Source organism: Calidris pugnax, unplaced genomic scaffold (assembly GCF_001431845.1).
Source record: "Calidris pugnax isolate Ruff unplaced genomic scaffold, ASM143184v1 scaffold69, whole genome shotgun sequence".
Lineage (NCBI taxonomy): Eukaryota > Metazoa > Chordata > Aves > Charadriiformes > Scolopacidae > Calidris > Calidris pugnax.
The window spans coordinates 1734093-1747833 of NW_015090859.1; the positions used below are offsets into that span (position 1 = coordinate 1734093).

Sequence of the window (13741 nt, forward strand, 5' to 3'; positions counted from 1 at the left end):
CATGATGAGAAGTTGCTGGACTTGATTTTTTTTTTTTTACAGAGAAGGAAGAACTGATTGGGAAGTCAAAGGTTGGGGGCAACCTTGGCTGCAGTGATCATGAGATAGTGCAGGTCAGGATTCTGAAAGGAAGAAGCAGGGCAAAAAGCAGGATTCCATCCCTGGACTTCAGGAGAGGAGAGTTGGGCCTCTTTCTGGGAACTGCTTGGAGGAGGAATCCCAGAGAGACTTCCCTGGAGAAAAGAAAGGGTTTAGGAGATAATAGAATATTTCAATTTGAAGGGATGTACAATGATCATCTAGTCCAGATGCCTGATGTGAGAGCTGGTTGATATTCCAGGGTCATCTCCTTCAAGCTCAAGAACAGTCCACCCTGACAAGCAGAAGTTCAAGGGAAGGTGGCAGGAGGCCTGTATGGATGAACAAGTTGCTCCTAACAAAACTCAGATGTAAAAATAGGTACAAAAGACGGAAGCAGGGAAAGGTACAGAGGGACATCCAGGGTGCAGGGGAAGCCCAAACTCACCTTGAGTTGAATCTGTCGAGGAACATGAAGGGCTACAAGAAAGAATTCTGCAAGTACCCAAGCAGCTAGAGAAAACATGGGCCTGCTGCTCAAGGGGCAGGGGCTGTGGTGATAGATGACGTAGAAAAGGCCGAGGTACTCGGTATCACCAGGAAGACCAGCTCAGGACCCTGAGCCTCTTACAAAAATCTTCATTGCTCCTAATTTACCCCGGCAGAGCCCATGGCATGATAGCATGCATCTGCAAGTGTTGAGGGAGCTGGCCACTGTCACAGTGAGGCCATTCTTGGTAACGTTTGAAAGGTGGCAACTGGGGAGGTTCCTGAGGATTGGAAGAAACTGACTGTTGCTACTTTGTTCAAGAAGAAGGATCCAGGGAACTACAGGCTGGTTAGCCTCACTTCAACACCTGGGAAGTGATGGAGGAGTATCTAATCATGGAAAGCATTTCCAGTCACATGAAGGACAAGGTAACTAGGAGTAGTCAGCATAGACTTAGGAAAGGGAAGACACGCTTGACTATTTTACAGACTTCTATAATGAGATGACTGACTTGGTGGACAAGGGGAAAGCAGCGAATGTGGTTTATTTCGACTTTAGTAAGATTTTTAACACTGTCTACCTGTAACATTCTTATGGACAAACTTAATAAAATATGGACTGAAAGCTCACCTAGCATGTGGACTGCTAGGCTCAAAGAATTATAATCAGTGACACAGTTAATGTCCAGTCACTAATGGTGTAACCCAAGAACTGGATCCTATACACATATATATACAAGTCATCCCACTTTATGGGACAGAGTACTCTTAGCAATTTTGCAGATGATACAAAATTGAGAAGAATGGTTGCTAAAGCAGATGATTCAGCTGCTGTTCAGAGGGACCTTGATAGGCTCCAGGAGTGTGCTGACAGGAACCTCCTGAAGTTCAATGACGGCCTGGACCGGAGGAGGAATAACCCCAGGCACCAGGATGCACTGAGGACTGACTGGCTGCAAAGCAGCTTTGCAGAAAGGGCCTGGAGTTCCTGGTAGACTCCAATTTCAACATGAGTATGCAATGTGTGGTAGAAAAGGCTGCAGCCTTCTGGGCTGCATTAGGTAGAGCATCTCCAGGGGGTTGGGGGAGGCTCAGTACCGGTGAGAACACATCTGAAATGCTGGGTCCAGTTATGGTACAAAAAAAAGACATGGACAGACTGAAGAAAGTCTGGAGAAGGAATGACAAAACTAATTAAGGGGTTGGAACATCTGGCATTTGGGGGGAGGCTGGGAGAGCTGGGGCTTTTCAGCCTGGAGAAGGAAAGACTCAGGGGATCTTATCCATGTAATTATACCTGACCCAGGGCAGTAGAGAAGACTGAGCCAGACTTTTCTTGGTAATGCCCAGGGAAAGATAAAGAGGTAATTGGCAAAATTTTTAAGACTGGGAATAAAAGTTAGACATAAGGGAAAAAAACTTTTGCAGTGAGGTGGTGATGTCAAAAGAATATGGTTAAAAAGTTACACAAGCTCTTTTTATAAAATTGTAATAGAACTTTGATTGAACTTCAGCTGGACTCCTGAAATTGAAACTTAGTTGGACTTGGACTAGTGGTAGAAACAATTAACTGAAACTTAGATCAAAGAAATTGAATTGTTGAAGGATTACCATATCAAGAGCCAAGCTCTTTTTATAAAATTGTAATAGAACTTTGATTGAACTTCAGCTGGACTCCTGAAATTGAAACTTAGTTGGACTTGGACTAGTGGTAGAAACAATTAACTGAAACTTAGATCAAAGAAATTGAATTGTTGAAGGATTACCATATCAAGAGCTTACTGAAGGTGAACAAGGCCCATGGAGAGAGTACACTGCTGGTCTCTGATCTAAGTATAGGATGACAAGATGTATAGTCTTTGGAATGGAGTCTAGACAAGAGTGTGTTCAAGAGGAGTCTTAGGAGATTATAATACTAAAATACACGCCCTTTTGTAAATAATGAGCGTGCTAATTAAGGGGATCTCCCAAAATGTTTAAAGCATTAACTTGAATGCATATGTGTGATGAGGGTGGAGAGAGTACACTGCTGGTCTCTGATCTAAGTATAGGATGACAAGATGTATAGTCTTTGGAATGGAGTCTAGACAAGAGTGTGTTCAAGAGGAGTCTTAGGAGATTATAATACTAAAATACACGCCCTTTTGTAAATAATGAGCGTGCTAATTAAGGGGATCTCCCAAAATGTTTAAAGCATTAACTTGAATGCATATGTGTGATGAGGGATGGTAAAGGAACTGTAGCTCACCAGTCAGCTGTATCTTATCACCATAAATACTGGACTGACAGAACTGTGTGGTGTGCTGGCTGTTGTTAAATGCCTGGCACCCAATTCTACAGAATTGAAGTAAAGACAAATATCTTGACTCAGGGTGTTGATTGTTTTTTTTGCACATTGGGTGAAGGATCCTCATTTAGGGACAACAGTGGGGTGTGTGTTTGGGGGCAGGGAGGATGTTGTGAAACATATTCAAAGCATAACTGAATAGTGCACTAGAGGCAACCTTTTCTAATTGACACTGCTTTAAGCAGGAGGGTTGGAGAAGGTGATCTCCAGAAGTCCCTTCCAACCTCAACCGTTATATAATCTTGATATGGTATAGAAAGGTATGTCAGTGAGGTTATTTCCTATATCTGCTTGCTTAAAAATATCACCCTGTTCCTGAAATATTCTTGGTCTGACCTGTTCAGACTGTTCCATTTTATAGCAATTCTACTGCTCTCCCTTTAGTCCTGCAGTCTTTGAGCTGGGCAACCCAAATTAGATCTTTCTTCTGAGCTTCCTTCCTCCTGAACTTCTCCTTGTACATGTTTCCCTTTGTTTCTCGAGTACGTTCTTCTTGAAGGGCAGCAGCCTAAGTTCAGTGCTGTACTCCAGTCGAGCCATTACAAATGCTAAGCATAGCAGAGTTGCTCTGTCTTGCAGGTGTGTTCTTGTTCATTAGTTACAGTCATAAAAGTATGATGCGTGACCATCCTGTGAGTTATGATGTGGTGGTTGAGACAGGAAGGGCATTCCTTGACTTTCTTTACATGGACACCTGTGTTGGAATCTTGTTCCATCTCTCCCTGCAACTGTGCTTTCACAGCTTTGTGGAATTCATTTATTTTTTAAAAATATGTGTATATTTCCAAATGTTTACCTTCAGTTGGCGCAGGGGGAGGAATGGTCAGCAGCAAAAATCCCTTGCAAGTATTTTCAGTTTTATTTTTCACCATCATGATACAGAAATAAGCAGAAAGTTAACTTCTAATCTTAACATTTTTCACATTTTGAGAAGGAGGGAAATTGGAGCTTGTCTAGATGCTCCCTCCTTGATCACGTCTTCAGGCACTTCACACAAAGTATCCTGAACAGTAGAGTAGCAGGGAAGTGAGCTTTCTCTTCTTTCTCTATTTTCCTTAGGTTCTTTGGCATTTAACTACAGTTTCAAGTAATAACGAAACTTAAGTATTTGTTGCTTATTATGACTTTTGTTTATTATTATTATAATTTACTCACTTTTAATCTGTTTCAGCATATCTACACAGTTCAGTGTGAACAGTCATCTTTGACACGAAATCATATTTGTCAAATTCCTACCTCCTTTCTTTTCTATGGGATGTTGGTTTTTTTTGAAGGTGTCGGTTTACAGGAAGCTATAAATTTCTTGTATGTTCTGCGCCATTTGTTAAGGTTCCTTTATTAAAAAAACAAACAAAACATCCACAGAAAACAAAACTCAAGCTTGGGGCATTTTTCAAAATTTGTATACCCCAAACCAGGTGATGGGTATAGAATCAAATTTTTTTAAAATACTTTTCTTCCTTTTGTCTTTTTAGACAATCCTATCAAGCTCCGGGCACTGGGGATTGCCTCCGTCAGCAATTAGGGTCACGTCTGGCATGGACTCTAACTGCCAACCAGCCTTCTTTACAAAGTGCTACCTCAAAAGGCTTTCCAAATGCTGTCTCCCGTGGTGTTCCAAGGTCAAGGCGAGAAGGAGATACAAGTGGTGAGCAAAGATGCATTTGTTAAAGTCAACTTTTTACAATTGTTATCTATATTGTCCATTGATTTTAATGATTTTGAAATATTTTTATAGCATGTTGAATTTTTGGAGGAGTGTTTTGCTAGAACATATTCTGTAGAAGGTTAGAGGCATATATGCAAGGCTAGTATATTTGGCCACAATCTCTTTGGCTGGTTGTTAATTTCTTTTTGCAGTGATGGGTTTGTTAATGTGTTTTGCTCCTTTTAAAAGACTGACTTCATTGCAGTGTTTGTCAGAATCAGGTGATTGTGGTTTCTGAGTAGTGACAACTCTTTTGATGATCAGAAGATGCTACTGCTTTTAGAAAGTCAAAAAGCGAGCTCAGTGAATAAAACTTGTTGAAATTGACTCATCCATTTGTGATTCTGTTTTTTAAAACTTGGAAATGTGCACTGGAATACAGAGCTCTTAAAACTGCTTTTTCTTTAAATTAGTGCACTGTTTATGGTGATTGTATTTAGAGCAATTCACATAAAATACTGTCAATAAAAATAAATAAATAATACTCATTTATTTTCTTGATTAGTGGCTGTAGACATGAAACTGATGCCTAGAGGATCTATTCTGAATTTACACAAGTGTAACTAAGGATAAATTGTTTAACAGATGATCTCTCTGTGGCAATTGTGCAATTTTCAACCCACTCTACTTTTACTGTAAAAGTGGCAGATTTTTCTGAATAAGAGAGCTAATGGGAGATGAGGTCATCCTAAGGTTCTGTTACTCTCTGGCAAAAAAAGATAAGAGATGTGGGGTTTTATGTTGGGTTTTTTTTTAATAACTCCTATATAAAGAAGTGTGGATAGTTAGAAGCTAAAATATAGTCTGCCTGCCAGCCCCTGCATCTATGAGTAACAGTACACAAAGCAACAGTTTACAGACCAGAGTCTGAGGGCAGCATTTGGCATTTAGAACCTAATTAGCAATACTGTTGATGCACAAGAGGACACATGTCTATGTATGTGTGTATATATATGTAATATTTATAAATACATGTTATTTATATATACACAATGTATTTAATATATCTAAATATAGAAAAATATATAAAATTATATATAATCTAGCACTGCCTCTTATTTTTCTTGTACTAATTGCAATAAAGAGCAGTGCAAACTTGTTTCAGTCAGTCAGCCAGCCAGCAGCTGTGACTCTTGATTCTTATGTGGATGAGTATAAGGACTGACAGTTGTCTTAAATGTAGTCTCTTGTTGATGTAGAAATAGAAGTAGGCACGCATTCAAGATATAAAAAACCGTTGTCAAGAAGATTTATTTCTATGACTATGAAATTATTTTAACTAATTAAAAGTGGTTTTTTTCTTCTAAAGTTGGTTGCTGTTAATTGGAGTTTTCTTATTGCTGCACCTACACAGACAGTATGATCAGGGGCCCTGAATGATTGATAATACCTTTTGTATTATTACCAATTAAAGAAACATGCACTTGAGTCTTTTACCATTTCACTAAGAGTCCCTTAAAAGGACTAGCTACTCTCATGCACATCTTAGTATTATGAGGGGAGTCTCAGTTTTAAACAGCATCTTGAGGTGATGGCTACTTTTGTCAAAATAAGAATAGAATTTTTTTGTTGTAGTTTTTATTCTGGGATGATGAGCATAAGAGCACTGTCAGATTTAAGGAGAAGCATGTTGTAGCATCTCGATTTCTGAATAGTCGTTGTTGAAATTGTTTCATTCTTGATAGTTTAAATGAAGTCACAAAAGCAGATGGTGCTGTTTTGCTCATAGAAGGTGGGAGTAGTTGCAGTGGCCTGCACAGCACCTTTTCCAGTTTTTTGTTTCCTTTATAACGGAAAATATCCTAAATCTGAAACGTTATCTAACCTCTAACTAGAGGTATGAGCTAGAACCAAAATGTATGCTGCAATAGCAAAAGCTCTACTAAATCAAAGGTATATCTGTCTGCAGAAACAGTATTTGCACTTTTCTGTCTGCCAGATCTATAGATGTTATGCAGCTGGCAGTCTGGTTTTGATGAATCTTTTTTGCTGAGCAGTGGTATATGTGATTGAAAGCCAATTTTAAACAAGGAGCTCTTCCTTCAGAATTAACTCTTGTTTTCTTAGCTAAACATAGAAGAGATTGTTCTGTAAGTCCCATTTAAAAACTTCAGCTGTTTGTTTAAAGAAAGATAAAGTTATTTTGATGGTGATTGAATCAGAAAAGATAACAATTTTAAGGACTGGCTGAAGTGTTAGTTAAAATATAACATGCCCTGTGTCATACAAGCAGACCTGCTCTGAGAGAATCCCAGGTATCAGTAGAGGCAGGTAAAGGGAGTTCTTGGCTTTCCTGTCAGGTTTTAAGAGGTGTTAAAACATTTCTTTACAGGTTATAAACTCAGGCTTTCTCTTTTCTTTCTTTGGCTAGGCTTCTAAATAGCTTTTTGAAGTTGTAATCAAAACTAATTGTGTCAACAAATCTAAATACTGGCTGTTGGTTGTTTTTTTTTTTTCTTTTTCTTTCTAGGCTCTGTTGAAATAACTGAAGCAAACCTTGTAAGAGATGTTTTGTATGTCTTCCAGGGAATAGATGGCAAAAACATCAAAATGTGCAATTCTGAAAATTGCTATAAAGTGGAGGGAAAGGTACTGTATGGTGACTTGTATTTCAGTTACAGTTCCCTGTAACTTTACAATGATATTTAGGGCTGCTTACTGGAGGGGAAAAATGGAAAACTTAAGTCTTGTTAAATCGGTTCATTCTTGATCATAAACAGATTCAGATTCAGATAAGGATGTCATCTTCTGCACCTGTAGATGCTGCAAAGTATGTAATTCCTCAACACCTGCGCTGAGTTAATTATGTTCCATATATATAGATTGATTAGATTTGTCAAAGGAAAGATAGCATAATAGATTTTTCTAGGTATCTGTAGAGGAAAAATAATCAGTGATTGAAAAATTGCACTATGGGTTTCATTAGTTTTCTGTGTAGCTTTCATATCAAATAGATGAAAAACTGTCTTAGTTTGAACTCCTAGTTCTGTTAACACAGGGAGTTTGATTATTCACATGGTTTGTGGTCATTAATGCTTTTTCCTGAGAACTTTGTGTCTTCAGTTATTTTTGTGAAGTCAGTTGTCTTCCATCCTTTTTCCTTATTGGCATTTGTCCTGATCTACTGGACCCAGCAAAGGTGAAATTATTTGACAGACTAGAGCTGGAACTTTTTCTGATGATCAAGGAGGAGCAAGATCAAACCTCTGTAGCTGTGTTGAATGAGTGTTAGGCAAAAAAGTAGCTTAAGTATGTAGTTTTTCCTCAGCTGCACAGAGAGAACATCATTGTACACAGTCTGTTTTTTCCAGAAAGAAGCACGCTTTTCAAACTGTTATTCTTGCCAGAATATTCTCATGTCAACATTAATATTAGATCTGTTGGTGACATTCAGCACTGTATTGAGCTAGCAGCTTCTGATTTGATCTGGGAGATAAATTTGTAATAGCACTAAGCCAATTTTGTTTGTTCCTCATTTGATTCCAGCGGATGTGTCTTGTACTTAATGCTTGCCAAGCACTCTATAGTTACAGAATTCTAAGTAGTTCTTATGTCATCTCTTCAGTTTTAGCTGCAGAATTTTTGTGTAAAATCATGCTGCTTTGGGCTAGAATTTATCCTAGAGAAGTTGTTGAAGAAGTTAAAGCTGTGCCTGTATATGTAAACAAGAGGGCCAGGGACTGAACTCTGGTCTTACAGCCAATTGCTGCTGCCTGGTTCAGGCCCATACTGCTGTGGCCACCACACTGTGTAGCTGATTTTAATCTTAGAGAATGCTTGGACTGCTAACTAAAAAGGCAAATGAATGAGCTTGATTTCTAGTTCTTTGGCAATCTGTTTAGCTTGTTAATGCGCTTCCTTGCTTTGGTTCGGACTGTTCCAGCTGGCTTTCCAAGTTAAAATTGTCTGTAGAGATGGAACAGGCCCAACTGCTGTGGGCAAAAGTCAGTCTCTGCCTCTTGGCCTAATGTATCAGTCAGACTGTTTGTTTTTCTTTGCCTGATAAAATTTTGAAAACTCTTGGGTAGTGTGACAAAATGTTGTTGAAGCAAATCTCAAGTAAGAACCAAGAGCAACAGTGTCTTATGTGTTGGTAATTTAAAGGGAGAAATGTCCTGATTCAGATGAAAATTGTAGCAATAGTTAATTAGGGTGTTGGGACTAAGGCAGGCTTGCAGGGTGAAGTGAGATGCCTGCTATAAAAAAAAGTAGACTAGAAGAGCTCACAGAGGCATGTGATTAAACAGCTTATAAAACCTGCTACTGGTGGATTGGACTTAAACTTGTAATTTGGATTCTGTTAGTTCTGGTTCCTGGTACATTGTCTGGCATGGGTTCATTTGTCTTCTGTTAAAGGTTTGTTTCATATGTAATAGTAACTAATTATTTTCTCTAGTTTTCTTCATTGGTTTCAGTCACTGACTCCTATAGCTCTGATATTTTCAGTCTTATCAGTGATTATCAAGATAAGATGAAGTGTGATTCTACATTGTAAAATTTGAGATCTCTTCCTGTTTTCTGAAGACCTTTTTGTTATCGCCATAATTGCCAAATGTAGAAAGAGAGTATGAATACTGTTATATTAAGATTTCCAGAAGGGGAGGTCACAGAGTTGCCAGTAGTTTCTTCTGCTGCCTTTTCAATGCTTATGTGTATACATTTAATGATAATTACATGGTTGTCTGCTTTTTTGGCACCATCTCTGCTGTAGAATGTAAAATGATTGTTTCCCGAACTGGCTTGTTTTATGAGAAGAGGGGCTTTCATAAAGAAACAAGCATTAGCGTGGTAGATTTGATTTAACTGCAAGCTATTGTTTCTGTTAACTTTGTAGGTGAGCTTGTCCAAATCTCTCAGAGATACTACAAGTAGACTTGCAGAGTTGGGATGGCTACATAATAAAATAAGAAAATACACAGACCAGAGGAGTTTGGATCGTGCATTTGGACTTGTGGGACAGGTATGTGAACTGAAAAATTGATTTTGCTACAATGTTTTGGTCTTGTTTCCCTTAGAAACTACTGAGTAAAATGCAGTACTAGAATGGTGTGTAAACTTTGGAGCTTGGATCATTCATCCTTTGATTTACTCCTATTATGGGCTGTATAGGTCATAGTCTGAAGGCAAGGGAAAGGCATTTGCTCTTGCTGGTCATAAGAAGAAGTTGCCCCTGTCATTTGTAGCCAGAAAGTATCATGCATAGATTCCTTTTCTTAATCTCCTTTTTTATTATTTTTTTTAAGTACTCATGCATGTTAATAAACAAAAAGATTGCTTAAATAGGATGGTGGCATCCCTGAGCTAATTACCAGTTTGGTTGTTAGTGACCTCTGCAGGAGACACTCTCGTTAGCTAACGTTGATGTTTGTGTGTTAAAACTGCACTAACTTACATAAAATGCAAATACCCCATTATCTTCTGGCCTTTCTTTTGAATACCGCATCAAAAGAATATTAATTTTTGTTTTTATAGGTTTCATCACCATGATTTGTAGTCTACAGTAACTTCACAGCTGCTGTAATACCCAAAAGCACATTTACTGCTAAGGCATTCCCGTTTCCTCTCACTTGCTCCCTCTGTAAAACTGGATATTATCCCTTCTGAGTCGACAGAAATGTTATCCTTGCCTCTAACCATAACATCCTACCTAATCTGCCAAGAAATTGAAGTGCTTCTCCCTTCAATCTATTTTTTCTTAAGAGGTCAGTAGAGACACTGTAGTGCTTCCTACTTTCTAATGTTTTATTCTGTTCCCTTCTGTCTCTTATTCTAAATAACCCTTTTAGTTACATATGAATAATAACGTTTCTAGTGATCCAGTGATAATTTCCATGTTTTATATGGTAGTGCTACTGTATATGCATTTTCTTCAGACTCTCCCCCTTATATCTGGGTGAAGTTTCCTATTCTTTATCTGGTAGCTTCCTGCTTATGCTTATTTTCACTGTTCTCTGGCTTTAATCTCCAAGTTTACAGCAAGGGGAGAGCTTTTAATTCTTCAGTGACTTTAAATGTGCAATATCTTAGCTACCATATGCAGGTTTCGGATCCTGTGCAGAAGGCTGTGCAGTTAGTTAGCTGAATCTGCATAGCTCTAATGCTGTTAGTTTTGCTTGTGGCAAGCACTTAATGTATTTCTAGGACATAAGTGTACAAATGAAACCATATATTCTACTCCTGCTGTCAGTATCTGGGCAAAAAGAGTACATACCATTGGTCTTCATGGCTGTGATAGCTGACAATTGTAGGAGAATTCTATAGCATTCTACAGCAAGTTTTACTTAATGTTTTTAAAGAATGCTTGTGTAAACCCTTGTTCAAACTATGGTAGGGTAAGATGGCTGTCACCTTTTTTATCATGATTCAGGTGACTGTTTTCACCATGCAAAATGTCAGATATTGGCAATTATTAGGAGTAGAGATGCTACACTTTAACATTGTATTCTTCTACCCTTGCTGCTTAATATCTGAAATCTACTTTGTCCTTAGAGAGCAAAAAGACTTATCAGCAGTGAAATATAAGTTGCCTTATTTTGACATTTTGCCCATTTAGATCCAGTTGAGGTAGTGGGGCATTTTAGTATTTTTCTCTTGAACAAGCATTCTGTTTCCTTCCTGAATTCTCTTTTGCTGTAGGCCAAATCAGAATTCTAGGATAATGTCCAGTTTTCAGTAACAGTTTGGGAAACAAAAGATCTGTAGTTTGTGATGCAGGAATTGGCACTGGATATAAATTTTAAAGTTTCTCTGAAAAGTTGACGGCCAGTTCAATCCTAAATCCTTTTGGCTACTTAAAGTCAGCGATTACTGTTCTCACTTTTTGAGTAGATGTGTAGTGACTTGTAATGTTTTCTTGGAGGCTCTACTCTGCCTTCTCTCTTGGCAAGTGCTACTTACATAGATTCTAAAATGTACTGAAGAAGCAAGTGAGAAGAAATGAAAAGTGGAGTTACGAGTAAGGGGTTTTCTTTTTGCCCTTCAGTATCCTCTGGAATAAAATTAATTTAAATTTTCTTTCTAATGTATGAATTTGAGTTGAAGAAAAGAACCCTCTTTCTTTATAAAGGATACAATGGCAAGATTAATGATTTTTTTCTTCTAGGCTTCTTAGCCTCTTAACAGGTAGGCCTCTTAGCAGGAGAGAAGATTTATTTTCTCCTCATGTTTATAGTAGTGATTTCTCCCTTGTACGTACTCCAGTGAATAAATACTTTACTTTTAACCTCTTGGATTCTTTTTGTGAGGTTTTCCTTATTTTTTCCAAATTGTTTTGACTGTGATGATTTTAAAAGGGGTTGAGGGGAAAGTCGTGGGGAATTTAATATTTAAAAAAAGTCCATTAAAATAGAGATCAAAATCTGTAGCTCAGAATTGGATAAGAAATAAGTTCTGAAGAATTTGTGTGTGTGCATGGAAGTACGCTTCAAAAAGGAAACCAAACAATTTTTAGAAAGTCCTAAAAGTGCTTAAAGTTCAAATTTTTCAACTCAGTCCAAAATTAATGAGCCATTTAATTCTGTTTTATAAAATGTGTTGTAGGATTTTTTTAGTCTGTGTGTTAAGAACCTGACAAAATCAAAGCAAACCCCCAGACTGTGAAAAACTATGTGTTACTAAACAAGTATTCTTTCAGGAATTGTTCTTAAAATCTATCTTTATTTATTTTTAAACAGCCCAAAGTAGCTGTGCTTAGAATTGTTTTCCAAAGCAGAATCTTTGCTTTAGTTCAGGCCTGTTAACTTCTGCACATTTTACAGATTTCTTAGGATATACTCAAGTGTTATTCATTTCTTCCATATCAAGTGAAGAATCATATATGACTGCAATTGATAAAAGGCCAAAAATGTAGAGTACTTGATCCAGCAGCACTTACTGGGAGTATTCTTTTATGAGCATTGTGTTTCTTGTTCATGTCATGTACTGTAAATATGATGATGATTGCCTAACTTCCATGTTAGAGGAAGTTTCATTAGAGGCCTTCTTGAAATTGAAATTATTGCTTTACTATGTATTTTATGTAATTATTAAAGAAAATTTCTTCTGGGTTGTGTTATGATTTGCACATCCCTATGGTAATTATTAATCTCTTTATTGACACGATATATCTTTTTTAAGAGTTAACGCTTGTCGTAGTTTAATCTGTTGATAGAATTATTCAGCAAGAAACAGGAAGTCACTTGAATATGTATATATATTAATGGAAAAGGTCTGTACATCTCTTAGGGAAGCACTTATACATTGGCCAGTTTTCTAAGAGTTTGCTTTTGTGCTGAAATTTGTAGCTTGCTTCCTTTTAGGAAATGTCTAACTACCTTCACAGTGTGAAGATAGTTTAGGATAAAAGTTATTCCAAATTAAACCAGAAAGATTTTTCCTGATATTTTTTTCCTTTTTTTTTTTTCTTCTCCTCACACAGAGTTTTTGTGCAGCCTTACATCAGGAACTTAAAGAATACTACAGACTTCTGTCTGTTTTACATTCTCAGGTGAGTTAAGTGGTTCTTATTTAAATTCCTTATCTTGCTTTGCATTATCTGAATATCTCCTAAAAGATATGCTTAGGTACCCTGTTAGAAAGGGAAGAATGTAGAGCAATTTCTATTGACAGTGGACATAATTCTCTGTAACTTGTATTTTTCTTACTCTTGGATGTATGTACCTATGGATATTTTTTCCCTTAGAAATTCACTGTTGTTTGATGTATTACAAAAGCAACGAATAGGACATGTATTTCTAAGCCTCTGTCGCTTTTTTGCATCCTTTCTGTCAATTTCATTTTGCGTGGTATTTTTCTCATTCAAATCCCAAACAGCATCACACATCTTTGAAAGGAGAAAACAAAATCTTTCTGTATTTCAAACAATGTGTGGTTCAGCAGCTAGGAACAAGTGTTCCAAATTTTTGTTCTGTGTGGGACAGTTTGTGTGTTTTCCTTGTCCCTTCCATTGTATTGAGCTGGTAAGGTGTTTCAGTGTTTTATTATTTTTCTGTGATGTATGGACCAACTTAGTGCTAATAATCTTGCAGTTTGTCCACCGGATTCTATCTTAAAAATAGAAATTGGATATTTTTTTTTCTTCTGCTTACTTTTTTTTTTTTTATATGGGACTTCCAAGGAGT

General features: G+C 37.4%; 1 protein-coding gene across 1 annotated transcript in view; it reads left to right on the forward strand.

Annotated features, from left to right (window-relative positions):
- The window catches only part of TUBGCP3 (tubulin, gamma complex associated protein 3), a 57642-nt gene that overhangs the window by 21057 nt on the left and 22844 nt on the right, over window positions 1-13741 (forward strand). Inside the window, exons 6-9 of the mRNA XM_014944213.1 lie at window positions 4390-4562; window positions 7093-7211; window positions 9457-9582; window positions 13039-13107. Of these exons, the coding sequence (XP_014799699.1) occupies window positions 4390-4562; window positions 7093-7211; window positions 9457-9582; window positions 13039-13107 (487 nt within the window). The remainder of the gene's footprint in view (window positions 1-4389; window positions 4563-7092; window positions 7212-9456; window positions 9583-13038; window positions 13108-13741) is intronic.